This window comes from Camelus bactrianus, chromosome 1, assembly GCF_048773025.1.
Source record: "Camelus bactrianus isolate YW-2024 breed Bactrian camel chromosome 1, ASM4877302v1, whole genome shotgun sequence".
Lineage (NCBI taxonomy): Eukaryota > Metazoa > Chordata > Mammalia > Artiodactyla > Camelidae > Camelus > Camelus bactrianus.
The window spans coordinates 60,311,735-60,335,748 of record NC_133539.1 but is presented as its reverse complement, the minus strand read 5'-3'; the positions used below and the strand labels follow the sequence as shown (position 1 = coordinate 60,335,748).

Genomic DNA, 24,014 nt, shown 5'->3' with positions numbered 1-24,014 from the left:
ATCCTTCACTTCTTTTCATGCCTCACTTACTGCACTTCGACAGATTTTGTCTCTCCTTTGACTGTTCATATCTTCCCCATCTTTCAGCACTTGGCCCAGTACCCACCTCCTCCGCAATGTGACCTTTAGCTACCCGAGCCCCTGAGATCCCACTGTTCCTAAGGCTGCTGCTGGATGTGACAGTCATGTAACTCTACAAAGATGGGGCCTGAAACTTACACAGCTACTGTGTCCCCTGTGGAATCCAGCAAAGAGCCAGGTGCAAAAGAGGTCTTGAAATTGAACATAACTGTACTGCATTGGATTGAATTAATTTGAATTGAGTAATATAGGATATAGATATAGAAGAAATGATTGGGGATTTGAATTTCAGAATCTCAGGTCTTTATTTGTTAAATCCCAAACCTATTAAAAAGCAATTACCACAACAATTGAGCGAGTGCCTTACAAGTCACCTTATCCATACTGTCTTCCTAATTCGTCTTTGAATTCTGTGTGCCTCTCAGAGCAAGACCAGTGTGACTACTATGGTTGTGAGAAGAAGAATGACCAGGACAACTGCTCCAGTGGTTTACTGTGTCAGTGCAAACAGGGGCTGGTGAGGCCCAACCCGCAGATCCCCATGTGTGTCGGTAAGGGCTCCCTTGGTTCTAAATGTCCCTCTCCTCTCTCCTTATACATTTTCAAAATACAGACTGTCCTGCTCAAGTTCCCATGTGCATTTCAGAGTCTAAGGGGTGGGAATGTTGGCTGCAGACCTACGGACCTGGGTGAGGCCTTGGCTGAGAGCCGGTGAGGAGAGCCTTGTGCAGCTTCACAGGGGGCACGTCTCGTGCAGACCACTGAGCACTTCCTTTTACCTAGAAAGAGCAATGTGAAAAACACTGTATTCTGTGACATGTCACTTTGGATAGGAGGAGGTTGTGTCTGAAAATTACCCAGAAATCACTCTGTTTTGCAGCCTTCGGTCCAACCTGCGATGACACCTGCAACGCAGAGAACAAGCGGCAATGTTTAGTGAGGAGCAGTACGAGCGCGGACTGCGTGTGCCTGCCGGGCTACCGGGAGGACAGTCACGGGGCCTGTCAACCGTAAGAGAAGACACTGCTTTTTCATCTTGCCGTAGCTGAGGCTGAGCGAAAAGGATAGAGCTTGTAACAGATGTATGAGTTTAGGGTCAGGATGTTGGCTCCTGCCAAAAGCTGGTAGGTACAGAGCATCACAACCATGACTGTCATCATCACTATCGTCATCATAACCATCATCATTACCACCACCACCACCAACCACCCAACACCACCCCTCTCACTGCGACCACTATGAACACCACCACCACCAATATCACCATCACCACGACCACCATCACCACCACCATTACACCATTATCATCACCAGCATCACCACCATCATCACCATCACCATCACAATCACCGCTACACCACCATCATCACCATCATCACCACCATCACCACTACCACCATCATCACCATCAGCAGCAGCAGCAGCAGCTTTTGAACATCCTCTGTGTGCTAGGAACCACACTAGGTAATACTTCTCACACAACAGCACTGTGCCCATTTTCAGGTGAGGAACCCGAAGCTCAAAGAATATAAATAACGTGCCCCACCTCACCGGGCAGCAAATATTCAGCAGGGCCAGGTAGGCCCACAGCCCGAGGGGGTCCTGCTTTGCTCCGTGCCTCTCAGGCTCAGCCTCCCCTGAATTGCTGAATCCTCCTGGTGCTCACAGCATGAGCATTCATGGTAGCAAATGGAAGCATGTGGGATTGTGTGCCCCCCTCAACCTTCCAGGTTTAGCCAGGAAGATGGGGAGGGTAAGAAAGAAATGACGAAAAGAAGATGGAACAGGGAGGATAAAGAAAGAGATGCAAGGACCATACGGAGGTTGGGTGGGAGGTCTGGCCTGCTCCCACAAGGCTCTTTACCACGGTTTCCTGCTCCTTGTGTTTCAGGTGTGCATTTGGCTACAGCGGAGTCGGCTGTAAAGACAGTGAGTAGAAAAGTCTTGCTCTGTTATTCAATAACTGAGATACAAACCTTGACCACATTCAGAATCTGTCCAGTGCCCCAAGTCTCGGGCCTGTTTCTCAAAGACACAGAAAACCTGCCTGTGTTTGTCTTCTGGGTCAGGCCGTCCCATTCCCACCCTTATTAGTCTCGGGCAGGGCCTCTCTGCTGTGGCAAATCAGAGAAGTCAGTCCAGCACGTGGACTGCTGCTTCTGGACTTGCCCCAGGCCAAGAAGGGAGTCCCAGCCTTATGTTTCCTTCCTACAGTAGCTTAAATATGCCTTGTCTGCTGCTAGAAAGGATCCAAGGCCAGTGTTTTCCAAAAATGTGTGCTCATGGGAGAGCAGAACTAGAAAATAGAAATTAAATATTCAAATCTTTTCTGTCTGAGAGTGATTTCCTAGTTTGCATGTGTTGTTGCAAATTCAGTTGCTTAGTTCTTTCCCACCAGTTGGGGTCAATACTAACTTTATATGTTAAATAATTTTATATTTGAAATTGTATGTAATGAATTAAAAGATCAGTGATGAATGAAATACTCCTGTCAATCTCTCAGCCAGCCACAAAGTTAGTGATGAGAAATGCTTTCAATTCCTACTATCTTTTGCTGTGAGGCTGGGTTTGCTAAATCATTTCTCCTTTCTGGGGTTTCTGTGTCCACACCTATAAAATGAGAGTTTCGGACCAGATCATCTTTGAGGGTTTTTTTCCTAGACTTAATGGTTGATGGCCCCGTGAGTGAGGTTGGAGGTGATACGCAGGGCAGTCATGCAGAAGAATCCAAGTGGTTAGAGCAGCAGCGTCCAACAGAAACAGTACGTGAGCTGCAGAATTAATTTCAGATTTTAAAAGTGTTAAGTAAAATGTAAAAAGTAAAGAGAAATAGGTGAAAATGATTTTAATAATTTTATTTCACTTGATATTGAACACATTATCATTTCAACAGGTTATTAATCTAGGAATTATTAATGAGATGGATTACATTTTTTTCATACTGTGTGTTTGGAATCCGCTGCACATGTTACACTTAAAGGCCAGCCCAAGGCCACTTTTCAAGGACTCAGTAGTGCCAGACAGAGCAGATCTAGAGGAGAATGGGTGGTAATGAACCCCCAGGCTCTTCCCTCACCGGTTCCATCAGGCTATTTCCTGGATCCTCTGTTACTGGCACAGTTAACCCCCACCTGGTTCCCCTAGTTTATCAGCAAGGTCAGCGATGGGCAGGCACAGGCAGCAGAGGCACGGAGGTGTGTGGACCTCAGATGAGATCCCACCCACCACGAAGCCCAGGAGGGTCCTGTCACCATGGCCTCCTTTGTGTTTATGGTCTTGGTTTATCTCGCAAGGCTGTCTCTTCTGATTGAGTTCTGAAGACACAGATGGGGGTGGGTGGACAGAGGGTTAAAGGAGGTGGGCCACCCTCCATCCTGGCCCTGGAGGCATCAGAGACCACAGCCTGATTGTCCTCAGGGCCAGAACCCACTGGGAACGCATGCACCTGTGCAGTAGGCAGTGGAGGTGTGCTCGGGGGAGCCTCTCATACTCGGCTCTTTTCCCTTTCAGATATTTATCTGATCATCACCATTGTGGGCATCATTGCTGGCATCCTCATCCTCGGTTTGCTGATAGCATTGGTCATCTCAATGAGGTACAAAATGAAGTGTCCCTTTTCTGGGACACAGCGACACCGTCATTACACTCTGGTTTCCAAACTTCCAAACATGCCCAGACTTCCCTGGGCAAGAGCAGAAAAATACGGCGAGGCCTCTCTCACACCAATGACCTTTTTTTCTTACCTGAATTTTCTTCTGATTCTATAAGCTATACATGATCATTGAAGAAAAGAGAGAAATGTGTACAGGAGCAGAATAAACACTCACCCACAAAACCTGACACCCTGCAGCCACCAACATTTTGACATACATTCTTCCAGGTTGTTTCTACCTTTTAAAATGACATACATAATTTTGTATTCTTTGTGTTTTAAAATTTTTTTCCTGAGGTTTGTTTTTGCTTAATACTGTACTGTGACAGAGCAGCCGCTCTCTGATGGCACTGAGACTCGTTTGTTAGCATATTTGACTCCACTGATGTTGTCAGATCTAATTTTCATCAATCACTCCCCTGCCCAGGTCTTCGCACAAAAGCCAGACAACCTCAAGTGAGCCCCTGGGCTTTAGAAACATGATCTCCTCATGGCTGCTCCTCAGCGCGGTGTCTTAAGTGCTCTTCTTAAAATTTGAGTGGGGTCCATTCATTTCCAGAATGAGTAGAGAGCTCGAGTTCCCTCCATGAGCAGGGTGGAAAGCTGTTATCCAGTCCATTCTAAATGTGCCAAGTGAGGAGCCACTGTGGTAAAAAAAAAAACAAGCTGCTTTTTTAAAATGACATTATCTCGTATCATATTTTGGCAAAATAGGTACTTTTGCACTATAATAAGAGAGGACAAATAGAGTTTATGTTCCTAAAATATTTTTTTTTCTTCTATTCCATTTTGATACTAACTCTTCCCCAGAGACTTGCTTAACAGGATGCCAAGCTGGGAACTGAGAATAACTCCTTTTGCAGGGAGAGGGCCAGGACCCAGGGTTCTGGAGCCAGGCTGTCTCTCTCGGGACTGGCTCCTGCCCTGCGGGGCCATGGGGGGACGCTCGCCCCTGGGACAGTCCTGGTTCTCGGTTCTCCCTCCTAGTGCAGAGCCTGGCTTGCTCTTAGCTCAGCCTCAGTCTCGTGACTCTTGGGAGCAAGCCAGGAGTTATCATTTCTTGTCCATCTCAAGGGAAGGAAACCTCTCCTCCACGAGTCACCTTAGACAGGAGGGCTGTCACAGGGCAGGAGCTGTACTGTGGGCTGGGCTGGCCATCACGGTCACCAGGGGGCTGGGTCTTCCTTTACGACATTCCCAGTGTCTGAGGCTCACCCTGGGATGGCCCTGTGGCCATCATAGGTGCCTCTGGCCCCACGACCCACTCTGAAGGGCAGGACTGTGTCTGGGGGCCAGAAGAAAGAAGGTCATGAGCCAGGTTCACTGGGAGCAGATGCCTCCCTCACCTGAAAGTACTTCCACTTATCTTTGACCCCTTGAGGTCCTTGAGGGCCTGCAGCAGAACCTGGGAAACTTCGGTTCCTCCTCCTGAGACCTTTATACCTGGGACTCACTTTATTCACTGAGGTGCTTCCGTGGATAGTGACTTTGCCTGAATGAAAGTTTAGTCACAAATCATCTTTTTTCTTTGACTGTTATTATCATTTCCATAAAGAATTCAAAGACACACTTAACAATACTAACATTATTAGCAAATAGTAAATGGGATCAGTAGAATAAGACAGTAATGCTGGACCAGGATCAACGTTCTGGTTTTGATGGTTTCCTGGAGCTTATGAGTGGACTGAGGGGATCTGCATGGAATGAAGTAATGAGACACTACGGGTGACGGACATCAGGTCTGCAGCTTGTTCTTAAATGGCTCAGAAATATTAACAATGGGGGAATATGGGTGATAGATGTATGGGAGCTTCGTGTAATACTCTTTTCGTAACTTACATGTACATATGAAATTATGTCAGAATTTTTAAACATTTTTTAAAAAGAATATTAACATTTGCTTCACAGAACTTGCTACCATTGTCATATTCTAATTCCTGTTACCAATTACAGTTCAAAGAGCAAAAAGAAGAATGTGGAAGAACAGAACCTGATTGAGAACGACTTTCACAGTCTGAGACTGTATGAGACTACTGGCTTTAGCAACCTAGGAGCAGATGGGAACGTCTTCCCTAAAGTCAGGGTGAACCTCCCAAAAGACGGTAGTGCTCGGAATCCCTATTCGAACTAGGGTTGTATACCCAACCCCGACTATTAGGTGAGCCTTGACGTGCTTTCTGTTTCCTTTGCTGAGTGAGATGCCCCAGGGACCTGGCTGTTGTATCATCACCAGCCCTGGCTGTCCTGTAGGCTTTTTTTTTTAATCCAAAGCTATTGTAAATAGCCACCACCTGGTCCCTAACACTGACCATCTATGTGACTTTAAACACATCGCTTAATTTCTCTGGCTGTCTATTTCCTCAGCTGTAAAAAGAGAAGCTTTAATTTAGATGCCTCTATGGTCTCTTTAAATCCGTTTCTACGGATATGACTCCAGTGGTTGTGATGACAGCTCCCAGACTGTTGGAGGAACTAGGACCTGGCTCAGGCCTGGGCAGCACTGCTGGATGTAAGCACGGTCCTGTTTACATGGACCCTTCCCATCCAGCCCACAGAAGGGCAAAGCTCCCCTCTCCTCCCCGCAGACCTCAAGGCAGCCAGATCAATTTCTGAGGCTGGTAATGCTTTATTTCCCATGGGAGGGCTTGCGAGGAGACTAGCTTGTCCTCAGATGTGCATTGGATAAGCACAGCTGGCACTGCTTAGTGCGACCCAGTGAAATGCTGAGAGGAGAAAGCCTTCAGGGGACTCCTGCGGGGAAGAGGGACAGGACAGAAGGAAGGAGGGATGGCCCAGGAAGAGGAGGGAGCCAGAGAGGAGAGAAGAGAGGGGAGGAGAGAAAGGATTTGTTTTCAAAAGGAAGAGTGGGGAGAAAGGGAAGGAGGGAGAAGTGGGGTGAGGCATCCCCAGGAGAGTAGAAAATAGGCTGAGAGAGGAGACGACACGGGAGGTGGGGGAGGCGCTGGGGAGGGAGCACAGCACCGGACCTCCCCCCCCCCCCCCCGCCGAGGGCGATCACTTCTGCTGGCAGCCCTGGTGAGAGAGTCATCCTTTGAGGACCTTAATGCACTTTGAACATTCTGGGAAAACCTGACTTATTTTTATTATGAAATCCTATGGCTGATTTCACACATCAAGTTCCTTTTAATCATGGAAGTCCGGATGTCTCGTGTGTGCACCACGGGACGACTCCACAAAGTGCGCCACTTGGGGTCAGACACAGGTCTAGTCAGCAAGAGCCGGGGACGAACGTCCCATGGGCGCCCCTGTTGGTCCTACCTGAGGTGAACCTTAACTCTCGAATTCATTTCAAGCCTTTTCTCCACATCGCTGGAGCCCTTACCTCAAGTATAACCTCTGAAGAAAGCCCTTTGGTGGCTGAGTCGGTGTGGGATTTAAATCAGACACCTGGCTTCCCAGCCTTGCCCTTCCTGCTACTAAGTCTGTGGTCTCGGGCTAGTTCCCTGACTTCTCTGGGTTTGTTTTCTCATCTGTGAAATGGACAAAAGGATGCCTCCCTCAAAGGATAAAGATCAAATAAGCTAATATGCATAAAGAACTCAGCACAATGATGGGTTCTAATTGGAACAGTAGTATTAAATAATGTTAATTAAAATTATAGTAATCCTTTATGAATCTAAATTGTCTCATACGTTTCTGTTGCAATACTTTTCTAAGAATTCCCCCCCACCTCTCTTTTTGTCTAGGATGGTAAAAGTTTGGGACCATTCATGGCCCTGAACCCAGCATATGAGCTTTTACTTCGAGTGTTTGGAAGACTGAAGGAGACGTGAGCAGCTGGGAAGCTCTGACGGTTGGGATTTCTCTTCCAACCAACACCTAGCCTCTCTGAATGGAAGTTGTGACAGTTTGCAGTGAATAAAGCTTGTTTGCTAAGTACCTGTGAAATTAAATGCACACAGATGGGACCAGCACTTGTTAAGATAGTTGATTTGCTCCAGTCAGTACAGGGGTTGGGGTTTCTTTTACACGGTGGAGCAACAGTAACCATTTCCAATCTAGACGGAAGTGCCCCAGATCGTTCACTCCTGGAAGAGTCTACAAGAGTGTCACTTTGAGTTGACAGCCTGTGCATAAATGACCTAATTCTGGGAGACTCTTACACATCAGCTGTGGAGGTCCCAGGGGATGGGAAGAGACACCATCCTTTAAGGTTCTTGGGTTCATTCTCGGGCAAGTGACTGTAAGGAAGCTGGACGGGGAGGCTGAGTCAGGGAGAAGATACCCAGGACCCACCTTCACCCTCAGAGTCCCCGCCTCGATGAGCGAATGGGCACTTCCTCTACTTCGTGTCCCACCCAAGACTCAGAACCTAGGAAAGGGTGTAAAGACAAAACTCCCAGCGCAAGAAGTTAAAGTCACTTCAAACTTGTAGGCCTTCTGTCCAGCTGATGGTGAGAGGCAGCTGTGCTCTGGATCCAGATGTTCAGCCTTGTGATGCAGATTCCAGAGGTACCTCACTGAAGCTCCAGCCTTCCCTGGGGACAGAGGCTTAACAGGGCCACCAACACACACACAGCCAAGAATGGTGGCAGTCACATCCAGTCATATCCAGTTTCTTTAATGTCAATTGTATCCTTGTTTATGTCTAGTCTCCTTGCAAGTCATTTTAATTTGCTTTTATTGTTAGTATTTGTTCTTGACTGTTAACAAATAAAGTATATTTAGTAGCTGGTGTCCTTCCTTGTGTTTGGGACTTTGGATGACACACATAGCAGTTACGTGTCACTTTCAATGGCAAACACGATACATGGCAAACCAAGGTGACTGACGTCTGCTGTCCTCATGAGGGCCTGTTGGAATACCCACGGTAATTTATTTTTTCATGGAGTAGATATTTTCGGCTGCTTCTCCATGCATACCCCACTACTCTTCCATTATGAAGCAACCAAATATTTTGGATGGGACTATCTGCCCGTCAGCTCAAATGCAGGAGCCCAAGTCATTCAGTGGAATCCTGTCCACCCTCCTTGCCACAGTCATTGACTTAGCACATGGCATAAATGGATGCAAATAGGACAAAGCTCAATTGTTGGTAGAAGGCTTGGAGGAAGAGAAACTCTTTGTTCTGGAGAATGGAATGTGAGGCCTTAAACTGCTTCAGTTTTGCTAAGCTGACACAAAAAGGAGGGGACAGCTGAAAGAACCATGCAAACCTGGAGCTGGTGCTCTGATCAGACTGTACCTGAAGTCCCTGGAATATACTGTTAGGCCAGTTTGAGCAGTTGTTTCTGATTTTGCAGGTGAAAGCATCCTCACTGATATAGCTTGTGTTTACTCTTTTGTTCTCAAGGCTAGTTAGTGAAGGGAATAAAAGAAACATTCTTATGAGCTATTAATGCCCACTGTAAAGACACTGGCCATCCATCAATAGGTTAACACCAGCAGAATCAATGCAGACATAACTTTAAATTGGCTGACCACTGTAACTTGTCATCACAGATTCTATTTCTGACCTGTGTGCTACCTGCTTTACATCTGAAGATGATTCTGGATTTAGTGCTGAACGTAGGCTATTTCTACCTCTTTACTAAAAAGTCCCACTTCTCTTGTGCCCCTCTGCACCAGACCATGCCAGTTTCCATCACTTCTCAAAGGCCCTGGGCCTGCAGAACTCTGGGCTTCATGGACCAGAGTACATCCATTCTTGGGAGACTTTCATTGCTATTGTTTGAATAAAAATCATGCTCTAAGTATGTATATGTGTAATGTTTATGTAAATGGCTTTAGCCTCCAAAGTTGTTTTTGATTCTTGAGTAATATGGCCTGTAATTCATTTGCTTCTGCTCATTGGGACCTTTGCAAAGGTTTTCTGATTGTCCTGCAACCTTGGAGGGCTGTCAGAATGAACTTTCGAAGATGTGAATCTGATCAGGACACTCCCTTGCTTAAGGCTTTCAGCGGTTCTCTATTGAGAGAATCAAGCCAGGCTGCTTGTGGCTCCTCAGTCCTGCAGCTGCTGCCACCAGCTGCTCCAGCTTGGCCTCGCCTCCCCTCCCCTCCCCTCCCCTGCAGGGCACTAACACTGGCACACCTGCTGCTCCCTGAATGTCCACCTCCTCATACCTCCGTGTCTTTGCCTGTGCTGTGCCCTACACTTGAAATGCCCCTTTCCTTCAGCTGCCTAGTGAGCACCTCTGCCTCCTCTGACCAGCTTTTCCTAATTCTCCTCTTCTCCACCCGGCACTCCCGAGTAGAAGTATCTAGTCCTTCAGATCCCAACGGGCTCCTGGAACTCACTCCCCCAGGAAAGAGGTTCCACACGGTGAGTCTGTTTCCTTCTTACCCAGCACAGTGCCTGGTGCAGAATATTAAACAGTTTGTGAGACAGTAGAAAACGGGACTCTTCCAGCTTGGTCTCCAAGGGGTATGTTGATTATCTTGATGGTGGTGAAGGTTCCCAGGTCTACCAAAACTGAAATCGTATGCTTCGTGTAAGTGCAGTTTATTGTACATCAAGTGTACCACAACAAAGCTTTTTTTTTTTTCAAGTAGGGGTGGCCGCTCATGCAGGGGCCTCTCTGACCTTGAGGGAGGCATCCTCTGATCACAGCCCTAAGACAGGGCAGGAGCACATACGTGTCATTCTGCTGATGTCCACTTCCGCCTGAAGGCTCTCTGAGGTCAGCCTTGGGTGAAGCCGGCCGGGGATGATGGGCTGCTGCCCCGACAGCAGCAGGTCTCAGCTTACATTCAAGTCACCTGAGAAGATTTAATAATCACTGATGCCTGGGTCCCATCCCAGAGCGCAGCGCTTCATTGGTCTAGGGCAGGCTTGTTAAGCTCCGCAGGTGACTCGAATGTGCAGGGGAGTTTGAGAACCACTTGCTCCTGGCAGTCAAGCCCCAGATCACATATCTCATCCCTTCCCCAGAGATTCTAGAAACCAAGAGTCCATTACACACAAGAAGCTTCAGAGGGCTCCGAGCCTCCTTGTGGAGGAGGAGGTCAGGCATCCAGGTGACACCAGCACCAGAAGAGCTTGAAACTTACATCTCTGGGGGCAGTTTTGCCCCACCTAACTACCCACCACCCTCTTGCCCCTTCCTAGCAGGTGGGGAAATTCCATGGCCAGTAGGTGGCGCTGTCTCCTATGGCTTGTAAACATCTGACTTCTGGGGGACAGCTCTTAAAAGGCTTGTTTGAAATCTTTCACTTTTTTTTGAATTGAAGTATAGTCAGTTATAATGGATCAATTTCTGGTTTACAGCACATTGTCACAATCATGCATGTACGTACATATATATATATTCATTTTCTTTTTTTTTCATTAAAGGTTATTACAAGATACTGAATATAGTTCCCTGTGCTATACAGCAGAAACTTGTTTGTTTGGGTTTTTTAAAATCTATTTTTATACATTGTGGCTAACATTTGGAAATCTTAAACTCCCAAATTTATTGCTTCTCACCCCTTTCCCTCTGGTAACCATAAGATTGTTTACTATGTCTGTGAGTCTGTTTCTGTCTTGTAGATGAGTTCAATAGTATCCTCTTTTTTTCTTTTTCTTAGATTCCACATATGAGTGATATCATATTGTATTCTTCTTTCTCCTTCTGGCTTACTTCACTTAGAATGACAATCTCTAGGTCCATCCAAGTTGCTGCAAGTGGCATTATTTTATTATTTTTTATGGCTGAGTAGTATTCCATTGTATAAATATACCACAATTTCTTTATCCGGTAATCTGTCGATGGACATTTAGGTTGTTTTCACTTCTTGGCTATTGTATATAGTGCTGCTATGAACATTGGGGTGCATGTGTCTTTTTGAATTGAAGTTCCCTCCGGATATATACCCAGGAGTGGGATTGTTGGATCATATGATAAGTCTATTTTCAGTTTTTTGAGGACTCTCCATAGTGTTTTCCATAGCGGCTGTACCAAACTAGAGTCCTACCAAAAGTGTAGGAGAGTTCTCACTCCAGCATTTATCATTTGTGAACTTTTGAATGATGGCCATTCTGACTGATGTGAGGTGATACCTCATTGTAGTTTTGATTTGCATTTCTCTAATAGTTAGCAATATTGAGCATTTTTTCATGTATCTATTGGCCCTTCGTATGTCTTCATTGGAGAATTGCTTGTTTAGGTTTTCTTCCCATTTTTGGAATGGGTTGTTTGGTTTTTTTGTATGAGCTGTTTGTATATTATGGAAATTAAACCTTTGTCAGTCGCATTATTTGCAAATATTTTCTCCTATTTCGTAGGTTGTCATTTTGTTTTGCTTATGGTTTCCTTTGCTGTATGAAAGCTTATCAGTTTAATTAGGCCCCATTTGTTAATTCTTGCTTTTATTTCTATTGCCTAGGTAGACTGCCCTAGGAGAACACTGCTAAGATTTATGTCAGAGAATGTTTTGCCTATGTTCTCTTCGAGGAGGTTAATTGTGTCTTGTCTTATATTTAAATCTTTAAGCCATTTTGAGTTTATTTTTGTATAAGGTGTGAGGGAGTGTTCTAACTTCATTGATTTACATGCTGCTGTCCAGTTTTCCTAACACCACTTGCTGAAGAGGCTGTCTTTTCTGCATTGTATGTTCTTGCCTCCTTTGTCAAAGATTAATTGACCGTAGATCTGTGGGTTGAAATACTTCACTTTTAATTCAACAATCTTAATAATTCCCCCTTGATTTTTCCTTGATCTCTTCATTCCTTGTTCTTGTGCCAGGGGAACATGAATGTTATCAGTTCACTCTTGCATTATTTGCATAATTTTTACTGGAACATTAGAGATCATACATTGTTTCTCTTCAGTGGCCCTATAAAAGCTTAAGTATTGAAGTGATGTCATTGTTATCTTAATGGTGCATAATGTTTGGCACAATTATTCAGATAATCAATGTTTTCTTTGATGGTTTTCCCAAATACAAAAGGAGATAAATCCATTTTCACTGAAAAATCATTCATTTTAGAAAAAAAGAGAATACCATTAGTAGAAGGTTTCTGTCTTTCATCAGCTTTTATGAGGTGAGCAAGTTCTGGCTGAATTTTTTAGAGAATGAGGTTGAGAAGAACTCTGGGCACCATGTGGGGATCTTCTCTTTAGCCTCCAGGCTCTGACATGTGACCTGTGTGGTCTTTTACTCAAAGATGGAAGCTGGAGCAGATCATCAACAGCTTCCTAACTCCTGCAGGCTAAGTAACGTTCTCTGAGCCCACAGCCATGACATGTGGTCCAATTGAAGAATTCCTTCCTGCATTCAGATGAGGGAGCCAGTCTGAAAAACATCAAGAATAATAATAGTCCATATATTCTGGAGTACTTAATTTATGCCAGGCATAATTTCTTGGTGCTTCACGTGTGTTGATCCCTTTAATCATTTAATTCTTACCACAGGAAGAATAAAGACAGAGCCACTGCTTGGGAAAGACTGTGAAATGTCAACAAATGTCAAAGACAAAGTAAGACTAAGAATTCCAGGCTCATCATTCTGGAAGATCTCTTCAAATTAGGGAGGATAGGACAGATAAACCCAAGACAGCAAGCGTTGCCTTCACTCTCATCTTAATGTCAACTGAAAAAAAAAAAAAGCACAGCCTAAAAGTTGAGAATTATGTTTTATTCGGCTGACTTTCTGAGGACTTATGCCTGAAAGACAGTCACCTCTCAGATCACTCTCAGGGACTGCGCCGAAGACTAGGGGAGGAACCAGGATACACAGGAGTTTTTGTAACAAAAACCAGGTAGTGGGAACATCAAAGAATTATTGTTAATTAAAGAAAAGCAGACATCTCCACTTAATGAATTTAGCTCTTTATTGTGTATGGGAAGATGCAAGAGTCTGGGCTCATGGAAATCATTCCCTTGATGTGCACCTTAGTGATCTAGGACCCGGATCCTGCTTTTCTCCACCCTGGGTCCCCGCAGGGTGCACAGTCAGGGCGGCTGCAGTGGCTGCTGGCTTGATGGTCACAACATCTTTTATTTACTGATATGACAGGCAACACTCTTTGTCCACAATACACATATAATGTCTAGATTTAGAGGAGGTTGTGTGTATGTAAACACATGAATAAAATGTGGGAAATAGAGAGAAGCTCGGAGAAGAAAGCACAAGACCCTTATCACTCAAGGCAGCGCTAACATCTGTATTTTTGTGAATTCCCTCCCCAGTGCTTTCTCTGTGCTCCTGTGCCCAGAGGTCTTCTGGCTTTTGGTCCAGTGTTCATGCCTCTCCTATATAATCGAAGCCAGTGTCACTTAGGTGTGGTCTGCAGGCTGGCAGCATCTCCATCCCCTGGAACCTGCTGGAGATACAGCTTCTCAGGTCTAGCCCAGGCTTACTGAATTAAGTCTCTTGGGCTGGGGACCAGGCATCTGAGTTTTCACAAGCCCCCTGGGTGACTGAGATGTGCAGGAAAAGTGTGAGAAGCACTAGTCTATCCCACTGTGCTTTGTTTCCAGGGGGCAAATTATTCTCAGAGACTGCGATGGTCTTTGTCAATATTTTATTTAACACAGGTTGACTGCGGGAGCTATAATTTCACAAGCCAAGAGCACATAGGGTAATGTCTCTTAATAAGTCAATAAAGAAATAACAGAGTCCAGACCAATGACAGATTAATCACACTCTTGTTCCCAGCAAGGGGTCATGAAAGGAATAAAGTTCAAACTTAACTGAGGCGCACCTTTCGAGTTGGCTCTCAGAAAAGACGGTTTAGCTGATCTCCAGCTGCCAGCGCGAAAACCAAAGTCCTTGTTCCTAGAGCCCGTTGCTAGGGGACCAAGATGCCCGTGTTGGAGCCGCTGCACGGCTTTCCCACTGCCGGTAACAGAGTCCCCTTTCCCGTGGCAGGAGCTAATTCCCCTTGGTCTTCAGAGAGCTATTTAGGTCAGTAAAGGGTAGCCTTGTCCCAGTGGAACACTCTCGGATGGGCCTCACAAACTAAGTATTTAGAGCCTAAACACTCCCTCAGCCAACTTACTTCTTCTTAGGTTCTTAGAGATAAACCCCTAGCCGCACCCTGCAGCTGAGCTGGGTGATGTCGCAACCACAGATGTGGATGACGACATCCTGACACACAAGTTCACTTTTATATCAAAACAGTAACTTCATCCTTAAAAACAACTTCATTTTTGTCACAAACAAGGGGATTTGAATTCATATCAAACCAGCTCACAACACAGAGCACCTCAAAGTTTGGGGGCTGTGACCTCCTTTACAGTGACATGGCCATGACACCCAAGCATGGGGCAGGGTGTGAAAAAAAAATCTCTATTGTATTTTACGGAAGTTTCGGTCCACAGGAGACCCCTTAAAAAAAAGGAAAGAAGGAGAGCTGGTACCTGTGGGGAGAGATGAGGGGAGCAAGTGAGACTTTATTTTCTTCATTTAAAAAGAACATCCAAAAGCACAGGCAGAGAAAAGCTCATCCTCCACCACAGGCCGTTCGGGAAGCACTGGTCTACTGTCTTTGTCTCTTTCAATGCTGGTTTCATAGAGGAACCTGCCACTGCAAGGATCGCTTCTACAACCAGTGCTCGTTTGTTTTGCTGAAGGGAGGAGACGTGACCTTGGTGTGGAGGGATAAGCAGGAGCCAGACTTTGCTCTCTGGCTGGGAACAAAGGGAGCCACTGTGGGGTTTTTAAAGCAGGGAAATGGCACCATCACAGCTGCTTTTTGAAATTAATGGGCAAAAACTTCATGCTGTACACCAGAATGGACATAACATGATAAACTGACTATACTTCAATTTAAAAAAAGAAGAAAGAAAGAAATGAGTGGGCAAGACGTGGGCAAGAGGATGAGTTGGGAGGTGATTACAGTTGTCTGGTCAGGACTCGATGGGGGCTTGGGGTGGTGTTAGGGCGGTAAAGAGCAGTCCACAAATTTAAGGATTTGTCTTTTGTCGTTACTTTTTTTTTGAAAGTGAAGCTTGAATACATGTGTCAGGAGGTGAGGGAGAGAATTCTCTCATTCGTTGGTTTGCTTTGTTTCTTGTGTATCTACATACTGATGGTTTCTCATAAAATCTGGTATCCGTGCTGCTTATTTCAAGAAAGGACAGGTAAATGGTTGCATGACTTGTGTTTGCTCTTATCTTACAATCTGTTCATAGTCAGCTCTGTGTATTACCCTTTGACTTTACCTGAATACCTACAGAGTGTGGTTCCAGCCAGATTTACCTGGTTTATTGGCCCTTTTTCCATCTTGGACTTTACAACCTGAGAACACAATTTTAATTATATTGCCACAGTACAAAATCAATCTGAATATCTAATGGAATTTGTTGAAAATATGATTTTTCCAGAAATACACAGGCATAAACCAATTAATTAAAATTTTAATATTGTTTATTATAAATGACTTATATATGACTTGTATGACTGCTAACTTCTGGACATTAAACTCAATCTGTATGTGTTGAGACTACCCAGTGCCAGCCTGGATTATGCAGTGATTCCCAGGCTCTGGGTAATATGTCTTATAAAATTGGGGAATCTGAAGTAAAATTTCAGAGCATCCCCTTTTTATTTTATGAAGTAAAAACCTAAAACCAAATTTTAAAAATTTGTATCTATCTTCACCATCAATTAAAAAAAATTAGAACAATTAATTTTAAAAGTAGCCAAAAAAGATTCTCTTTTTTCTCAATTACTTTTTAAAAACTAGCCTTATTGGAGGCATAATTTACACATAATAAAGTGCATCTAGAGTAAGTAAGGAGACAAAGAAGGAAGGACCAACTCTTAGGCAGTATTAAAACTAAGGAAAAAACAAGCGTAGTTTTGGAAAAATACATGCATCTCCTTTATTTTTCTCTTCTGTTGGTGGATTGGTGGCAGTGTCATCAGGCTGGTCTGCAGGTAGAACTTGGGACCCCCACTCTAGGCATGGATAAGAAAGGGAAGCTCTTCTCAAAAAGTGTAGGGAAAGAAAAATCATTTTTCTTCTCTTTCCTAGGTTCTTGGCTGAGACACATCCCCCCACCCTCTGCAGAAGCCAGACTAAGAGGAGAAAAACACAATTTTAATTATGTGCATACACATGGGAGCCCCCACAAAGATATGAGACTCAGGCAGCCAGATGATTGAGGCTCATATACCCTCCTGAGCTGAGGAAAGGGCCGGGGGCCTGGGGCTGCAAATGGGAAAAGGCAATTCACAGGGGAAAAGTGCGAAGAGGAAATGTTTGGGAAGCAAAGATTCCTGCCAGCAGATAAGTCTCTCAGGTGAACAGGTCATCTCTGGTGTTAGCTCTCTTCCTGGTACAAGCCTCCTTCTAATGTAAATTTCCCTTACCAAGGGGTAACTAGGACTCAGTTTTCAGAGCGTCTTCTGTGCCTGCAGAAATATCAGCTCTAAATAATAAATAGGTAAAGAGGCATATTTTGGGGTGACACGTTCTGCTCCCCTTCAGTAGAGAAAATGCAGAGCCAGCCTTTAGCCGCCCTTGCTGGGGGCCCAGGGAATGAAAGGTGGTCCCCAGCTGAGGTACTGGGGTGGCCTTGGGGTGGGGAGGGGGACCATTTTGGGGCATTCCTTCATTCATTCATTACCTCTTACCGATCCACGTTTTCCTTTTCTCCTGAACCGTGTTTAGCCTATCAGCTTATCACCGTGGTGATTGCGGCAGCGGGAGGTGGGCTTCTCCTCATCCTGGGCATCGCACTGATTGTTACCTGTTGCCGGTGAGTGCCGGGCGTCCACATCCCAATTCTGTCCCTTTGCCTGTGCTAAACAAGGGTCCATTTTTATCCTCATAAAGAATGTCTGGGGTGGTGTACAGTATTAATGATAATCTATGACTGAACCATTAGAGAAAAAGAAAGGCAAATTTCTGACAGGCACTGCCATCAGGGAAAGAAAAGGAGAGCAAATGGGATTTTAGTGGAAAAAAAAGAATATTCAAAAGCACAAGCAACAAAAGAAAAAAGATAGATTGGTCTTCATCAACATGAAAAACTCGGCTTCAAAGAACACTGTCAAGAAACTGAAAAGATGAGGGGAGGGTATAGCTCAGTGGTAGAGCACGTGCTTAGCAGGAGGTCCTGGGTTCAGTCTCCCAGGACCTCCATTAAACAAATAAATAAGCCTAGTTACCCCTCCTCCCAAAAAAGTGAGAAGACAACCCACAGGAGGGGAGAAAATATTTGTAAATCATCTGTCTAACAAGGGACATGTGTCTAGAACATATAAAGAATTCTTACAACTCAGTAATAAAAATGCAACCCAATTTAAAAGTGGGCAAAGAATTTGAATAGACATTTCTCCAAAGAAGATATGAAATTGCCAGTAACATATGAAAAGATGCTCAAAGTCATTAGCTATCAGAAAATGCAATTCAAAACCAACATCGGGGGTAGGGGGGAACCCAAAAAACCGAAATTGGATACCACTTCACACCCAAAGATGACTATTGAAAACAAACAAAAAATAGAAAATAGCAAATGTCGGTGAGAATGTGGGAGAATTAGGATGCTCATACACTGCTGCTGGAAACGTAAAATGGTGTAGCCACTTTGAAAAAAAACTGGCCGTTCCTCAGAAAGTTAAGCAGAGTTGCCATTTGACCCAGCATTTCCACTCTTAGGTACAAACCATGAGAAATGATAACATATGTCCACACAGAAATATGGACATAAATTTTCATAGAGGACCAGTTCATAGTCACCAAAAGGTGAAAATAACCCCAATATCCATCAACTGATGGATGAACAAAATGCCATATCCATACAATGGAATATTATTCAGCCATGAAAAGGAACCAACTACTGATACATGCTGTAATGTGCATAAACCTTGAAAACAGTATGCTGCATGAATTAAGCCAGTCACAGAAGACCACATATGTATGACTGCATTTATTGGAAATGTCTAAAATAGGCAAGTCAAAGAGAGACAGAATGTAGATTAGCGGTTACCTAGGGCTGGGTAGGCAGGGGCAGAATGACGGGTAACAGCTAAGGAGTATGGGTTTCTTTCCAGGGTGATGAAATTGTGCTGGAATTGATTGTGATGATGGTTACACAGCTCTGAATATACTACAAACCGTTGACTTGTACATTTTAAGTGGGAAAATGAAGAAACAAAAAGAGATGAAAGGGGTTCACTGAAGTCGTTAGCAGTGGCGAGGAGCAGACAGTAGTAAACTTGGCTCTGGGCTGCTGGACACCAGCGGGATGGGTTTCTACTGGAAAAGGAAGAGAAAGAACAGAGCTGGTCCCCTTCTCCTAGATTATTCAGATAAGAGAAAACTCAGACCTTTGGTTTGGATGGTAATAAACAGCAGGAATTATCCTGACATCACAGATGAAGGGAACTTACACAATAGCAAATTATCTTTTGGACCATTGATATGCAGGACAGTTTAAGATATCCTCTTCCTCCAGGGAGGCTGCAGAGAGCAAGCTGCTCCAACTTCCCATCCAGGGATTCAGGCCTCACGGTTCAGCCATGGCCTATAATTTACAATGTTGCTAGCAAAGCATCAGAGATAAACTATGTGAGTGGAAATAAAACACTGGGAATGAGACTAGGAGCTAGAGAGATGAACCTCGAATGCTTCAGGGGTCTGCTAAGTGTCCCGGAGCAACCAGGTAGTGTGGAAGGAGAGCCTGTCTCTGCTGGCCCCTGGGAGGAGAAGGTCTTTGTGAATAATTAAGTCATCGTTTGAGACCGGATGCTCCACCCCCAGGGAGCAATAGAATTGCAAGTCTGTTCTGAACTTGTCAGGAGGGACAACGCCTAAGCCCCATGCTGGACGTTTGGTTTTATGATCCCGAGTGATTTGGTGCTTTCCCCAGAAAGTTTATTTACAGGAAAGCTACGTAAAGGGAGGAAACTCCAGATTCTCTTACCCAGGGCAAGTATAACTAAACATGTCTGACCCTAGGCTGGGTGCACAAGGTGACTGACATATCCTCCAACCCTTTCCAGTCAGAGAACTCTCACAGGTAGGGAACTTGTCCTAGGGTTTCCTGCCCCCTGAAATGAGAATCTGTATGGGTATAAAGACAGCTGGACATTTCTGCAAACAATACATCATATTTTTACAGTTCGTGAAGTAGCTTCACGCAGTAAAAGAAGACTGACTAGAGAGTTCGAAAGCCTGAATTCTAGCCCAGCCTTGCTAGTAGCAAACTGTGACCCCAGGACAAATCACATCCTTCACAAAGCCAGAGTTGCCCCAGCCCCGCAACTCCTCAAGCAGGTGGGGAACAGCTGGGCTAAAGAACTCTAAAGGCCCTTCTGACTCCAACAGCTTGTGAATTTGAGCCTTATTTGCACCTGTTTCCCCCATGATTTAGAGATCTCTGTCCCCTAGAAGAGTCTAAATCCGCTCCACTGGGGCTGTGTCCTCTCTGCCCCCAAAAACCTGGCCCTTTGGGTTCAAAGATTTTTGGCTTTTTTTTTTTTTTGCACCTAATTGCATTTTTACTTGTTTTAGGCAAATACTAAAATTAACAATAACATTCCTCAGTGGGCAGCTACAAAAAATAGTGGTAGCTTTAGTCTAATTTACCTTGTAAGTGACGAGATGGCACTTTCACAGATACCGTTTCTTTACAGAACTTATTCATTTAAATGTTAAATTTTTTTTCCCACAGAAAGAATAAAAATGACATAAGCAAACTCATCTTCAAAAGTGGCGATTTCCAAATGTCCCCATATGCTGAGTACCCCAAGAACCCTCGGTCCCAAGAATGGGGCCGGGAAGCTGTCGAGATGCACGAGAACGGAAGTACCAAGAACCTCCTCCAGATGACGGACGTGTATCACTCGGTGTGTATGTCCACCCCCGGGGGTCTCTGGGCTCCACTTTCCTCTGAGAATTCAAGGGCTTCCGTTTTGTGGTAGTCAGAGCACTCCAGCTAGTTAAGGGTTAAAGAGAATGGTGGCCTACGCCCATTATTCACATAATTTAATATTCAGTTTACTTACTATCTCTTTGCTTGGTATTTATTAGTTTTGACGTTGAGATAATATTTCCATGGAACACAGTCCATAATTTATGGGGTTGTAGCAATAAACCTCTTGTCGTTGAAATTGCCTTTAAGTTACAGGATTGGAAGCTAAAAGATACAGAAAGAATTTAATGATATTTAGCCTTTGGCCCATCCATTTTTATCTTGTTGGCCATGCTTTACGTCATAAGGTTGGGAAATTGAAACTGAGGGACGGGGAAAAGGTGTAGAGAGAACATGCTGTCCTCAACCAGCCCATGACAGAGGTTTCGCAGATTCAATAGGTCTTTAATAGTCAGTAGATCTTTAGTAATTTGCTATGTCCAAGAGAAAGACAAATATTATATCACTTACATGTAGAATCTAAAAAAAGATAGAAATTTTATTTACAAACCAGAAATAGACTCACAGACATAGAAAACAAACTATGGTCACCAAAGGAAAAAGGGGAGGGGAGGGACAAATTAGGAGTTTGGGATAAACAGATACACACTACTATTTATAAAATAGACAAACAAGAACCTACTGTATAGCACAGGGAAGTAGATTCAATTTCTTGTAATAAGCAATAATGGAAAAGAATCTGAAAATACATGTATGTACACGTATATGTGCATAACTGAATCTTTTTGCTGTATACCTGAAACTAATATTGTAAATCAACTACACTTCAATAAAAAAGATTTTTTTAATGTAAAAAAATAATAATTTTCTGTATCTGGCCGTGGACTGCATCAGTTGGACAAATGAGAGACCACCCTGAACCCTGCTTCTTCTGTCCCACATTGAATAGCGCATGTCATATTCCGGTGCCCTGTCAGTTCATCTCAGGTTACACGATATCAACCATAAAGCAAACACGAGTGGAGATACCTGAGCTGAAAAATAAACAGCCATCAGGTGACTTCTCATGCCCTGTGGAGCTGTTTGAGGTATAGCTGCGTGTTTCTGGCCACTAGCTGAAAAGTTGCCTTTAATAGATAGAATTACAAACTTAGATGAACCCCATCTTCATTTCAGACATGGTAGGCTGAGCAGTGTGACAGGTGCTCAGATGATATTGCCAAGGTCAGTCCCCCATTCGCGGCAGGGATACTAGTGTTCTGGTAAATGCCAGAGAGGATTTAAAGCCATTGTGCTCCACAGAGAAAGATACTCTTTTTTTAAGTCAAAATAATAATCAGATAATAATTAATTTCGATAATAATCAAGATAATAATCAACTTAGGCTTTTCCTCTGTTGGCCTGTGGGCTGCTCTTGACGATGTAATACTTCTAAAAATCCCCTTTTGACATATGGGCAAAGGTGCCTCAGGTTCCACAGAGACGACCTGGCAGGTGTGACTTCCAAGTCAAGCCTTGCTCTGCGGGAATAGCTGCCTCCGCATAAATTCATCGAAATGGAGCATTCGTCATTGTCGTCGTCGTTGTTTTTAACTATCTAATTGAAACCCAAGAATCATAAACCGACTTCTCTTCTTCTCTCTTTGGCCACCAGCTCACCAGTATAAGGAATCCTGAACTTGAACGGAAAGGCCTCTACCCGGCCTACACTGGATTGCCAGGATCGCGGCATTCTTGCGTTTTCCCCGGACAGTATAACCCAGCTTTCACCAGCGATGAGAGCAGGAGGAGGGACTACTTCTAAGTGCAGACGGCGCAGGGGCCTCCATCGCTCAGAGGACCGGACGGGGAGCAGCGCCCGGGGCCGCTCCCGGGGCTAGAGGAGCCACACCAGCGGAAGGGGCCGGGCGGAAGCGCCGTGACCACAGGGGAGGCGACAGCGGGAGCCCGTGGACCTGGAACTGCCGGCTGCTCATCGGCACCTGCATTGTTACTGTGAATGTGAACACGGGCCAGTACCATGGGGTCCCCGCGTGCCTGCAGCAGGGCCACGGCTGGGGGATGACGTTCCTTAGGGCTGATCACTAGGCATCATTGCAAGGACCCAGGTTTTCCTTAGCTTGCACCTCGGTAGATGCAAAAGCAGGGAGGGAGGTCTCCTTTCAGGTGTTTTTCAAGACTGCTCCGGAAAGAAGGCCTCTTCCTCAGACACTTCCAGAGGCCTCAATTTGGTGATGCTTTGACAGCGAAATACTGCCTCCTCAGTTGTTTTCCTGCCCAGTAGCTCCGTGCTGAAGCACAGGTGCCGACGGGCCTACCACTAGTGTCTGGAGATGCCGCAGGTTAAGGCACAGGGTTTCCACATGCTTCTAAGTCTTCTTGTGCTACGTTGGCCAGACAGACCCCCCCACCCGCCTCCAAACGAGGAGCTGAAATGTGTGAGGCACAGCACACAACTCCAGTGTGCTTTCTTTAGTCCAGGTGACACGTTTATTTAAGGTTTTTTCCCTTTGCTGTCACAGCTCGCTTTTCCATACACGCCTGCATCAGGGCAAACAACTTGCACTTGGTTCTAATTAGAGGCTCCAGCTGCCCCACAGTGAGCCCAGCAGGCAGCAGCGGGCACGGGGTGAAGTTCCTGGTGGAAGGTCGACCCCCGAGGGCACCGTGTGGTGTGGGGGCTCTGAGCGCCTGCTTTGAGGCCCAGGCTGCCACGTAGGGAGCAGAAGTGAAAAGCTGACTGCAGGTTGGGTCTGAGCTGCTATTTCACCACTAATACAAAAGCAGCTGGATGTGGTTAGAGGAGCGGGATGGATAGGCGAGTTCGATTATCTGGAACGCCAGCCCTTTGGGAAGCCCTGCATATTGCTGGGGAAGGAGAGGGAGCTGAGGGGAGCCACACGTGAGTCTGCTTACCTAGTGCAGCACCTGTCCTAGAATTTCTGGTCTTGTCCACACCCAGTGTAGCTTGAGTGGTTCCACCAACCACTCAATGCTATTTATTCATTGAAGAAATAACTTATTTTCTCTCAGACAGTAATTTGTAACTCTTCATAGTATCACATAGTTCCCTCCAGAAGCATGGGTATAATTCAAGTCGGCTTTGGAGAACTAAGTCTCCTGGCCAGTTAGGGAGTTGAGCGTTTGCCTTGGGGAAAGAAACACCCTGTGTCTTACTTATTATGCCCGTGACCTGGATCCTGTGTGCGGAGGAGGGTTGGGGGGGGGTGCATATCCAGTGTGGTGTCTTTACTCCTTGTGGAATTGTGATCATTCTCATCATCTACTTTTGAACATCCTGGTTTGGGGTAAAGAGAACACAGAGGTAAAAAAAATTGTTCCCACCCTGAAGCTTGGAGCCCAATGGCACACTCGTTTCTGGAAATGGTGCGGCCTTTGGAGACAGTTCTGTCCTGGGCATGGTGGTTTCTTCAAGATTCTCTACTGTCTTCAGAATGTATCTAATCCTTAATCTTATGGAATTCTCATCCTAACAGCTTTAAGTG

At 45.0% G+C, this 24,014-nt stretch overlaps 2 protein-coding genes across 2 annotated transcripts in view; both read left to right on the top strand.

Annotated features, from left to right (window-relative positions):
• Nucleotides 1–8,424, top strand: part of LOC105076114 (mucin-13-like) — a 32,816-nt gene extending 24,392 nt beyond the window's left edge. Inside the window, exons 7-12 of the mRNA XM_074365093.1 lie at nt 507–632; nt 962–1,091; nt 1,973–2,010; nt 3,592–3,676; nt 5,687–5,891; nt 7,441–8,424. Coding sequence (XP_074221194.1) covers nt 507–632; nt 962–1,091; nt 1,973–2,010; nt 3,592–3,676; nt 5,687–5,864 — 557 coding nt within the window. The 3' untranslated portion in view covers nt 5,865–5,891; nt 7,441–8,424. The remainder of the gene's footprint in view (nt 1–506; nt 633–961; nt 1,092–1,972; nt 2,011–3,591; nt 3,677–5,686; nt 5,892–7,440) is intronic.
• Nucleotides 8,425–16,475: 8,051 nt separating this feature from the next.
• LOC141577882 (protein HEG homolog 1-like) lies at nt 16,476–23,669 on the top strand. Its single transcript, XM_074365154.1, has 3 exons — nt 16,476–17,388; nt 20,308–20,482; nt 22,163–23,669. Exons 1-3 carry the CDS (start codon nt 17,126–17,128, stop codon nt 22,310–22,312), a joined length of 588 nt encoding a protein of 195 aa, XP_074221255.1. The 5' UTR covers nt 16,476–17,125; the 3' UTR covers nt 22,313–23,669.
• Nucleotides 23,670–24,014: the final 345 nt, after the last annotated feature.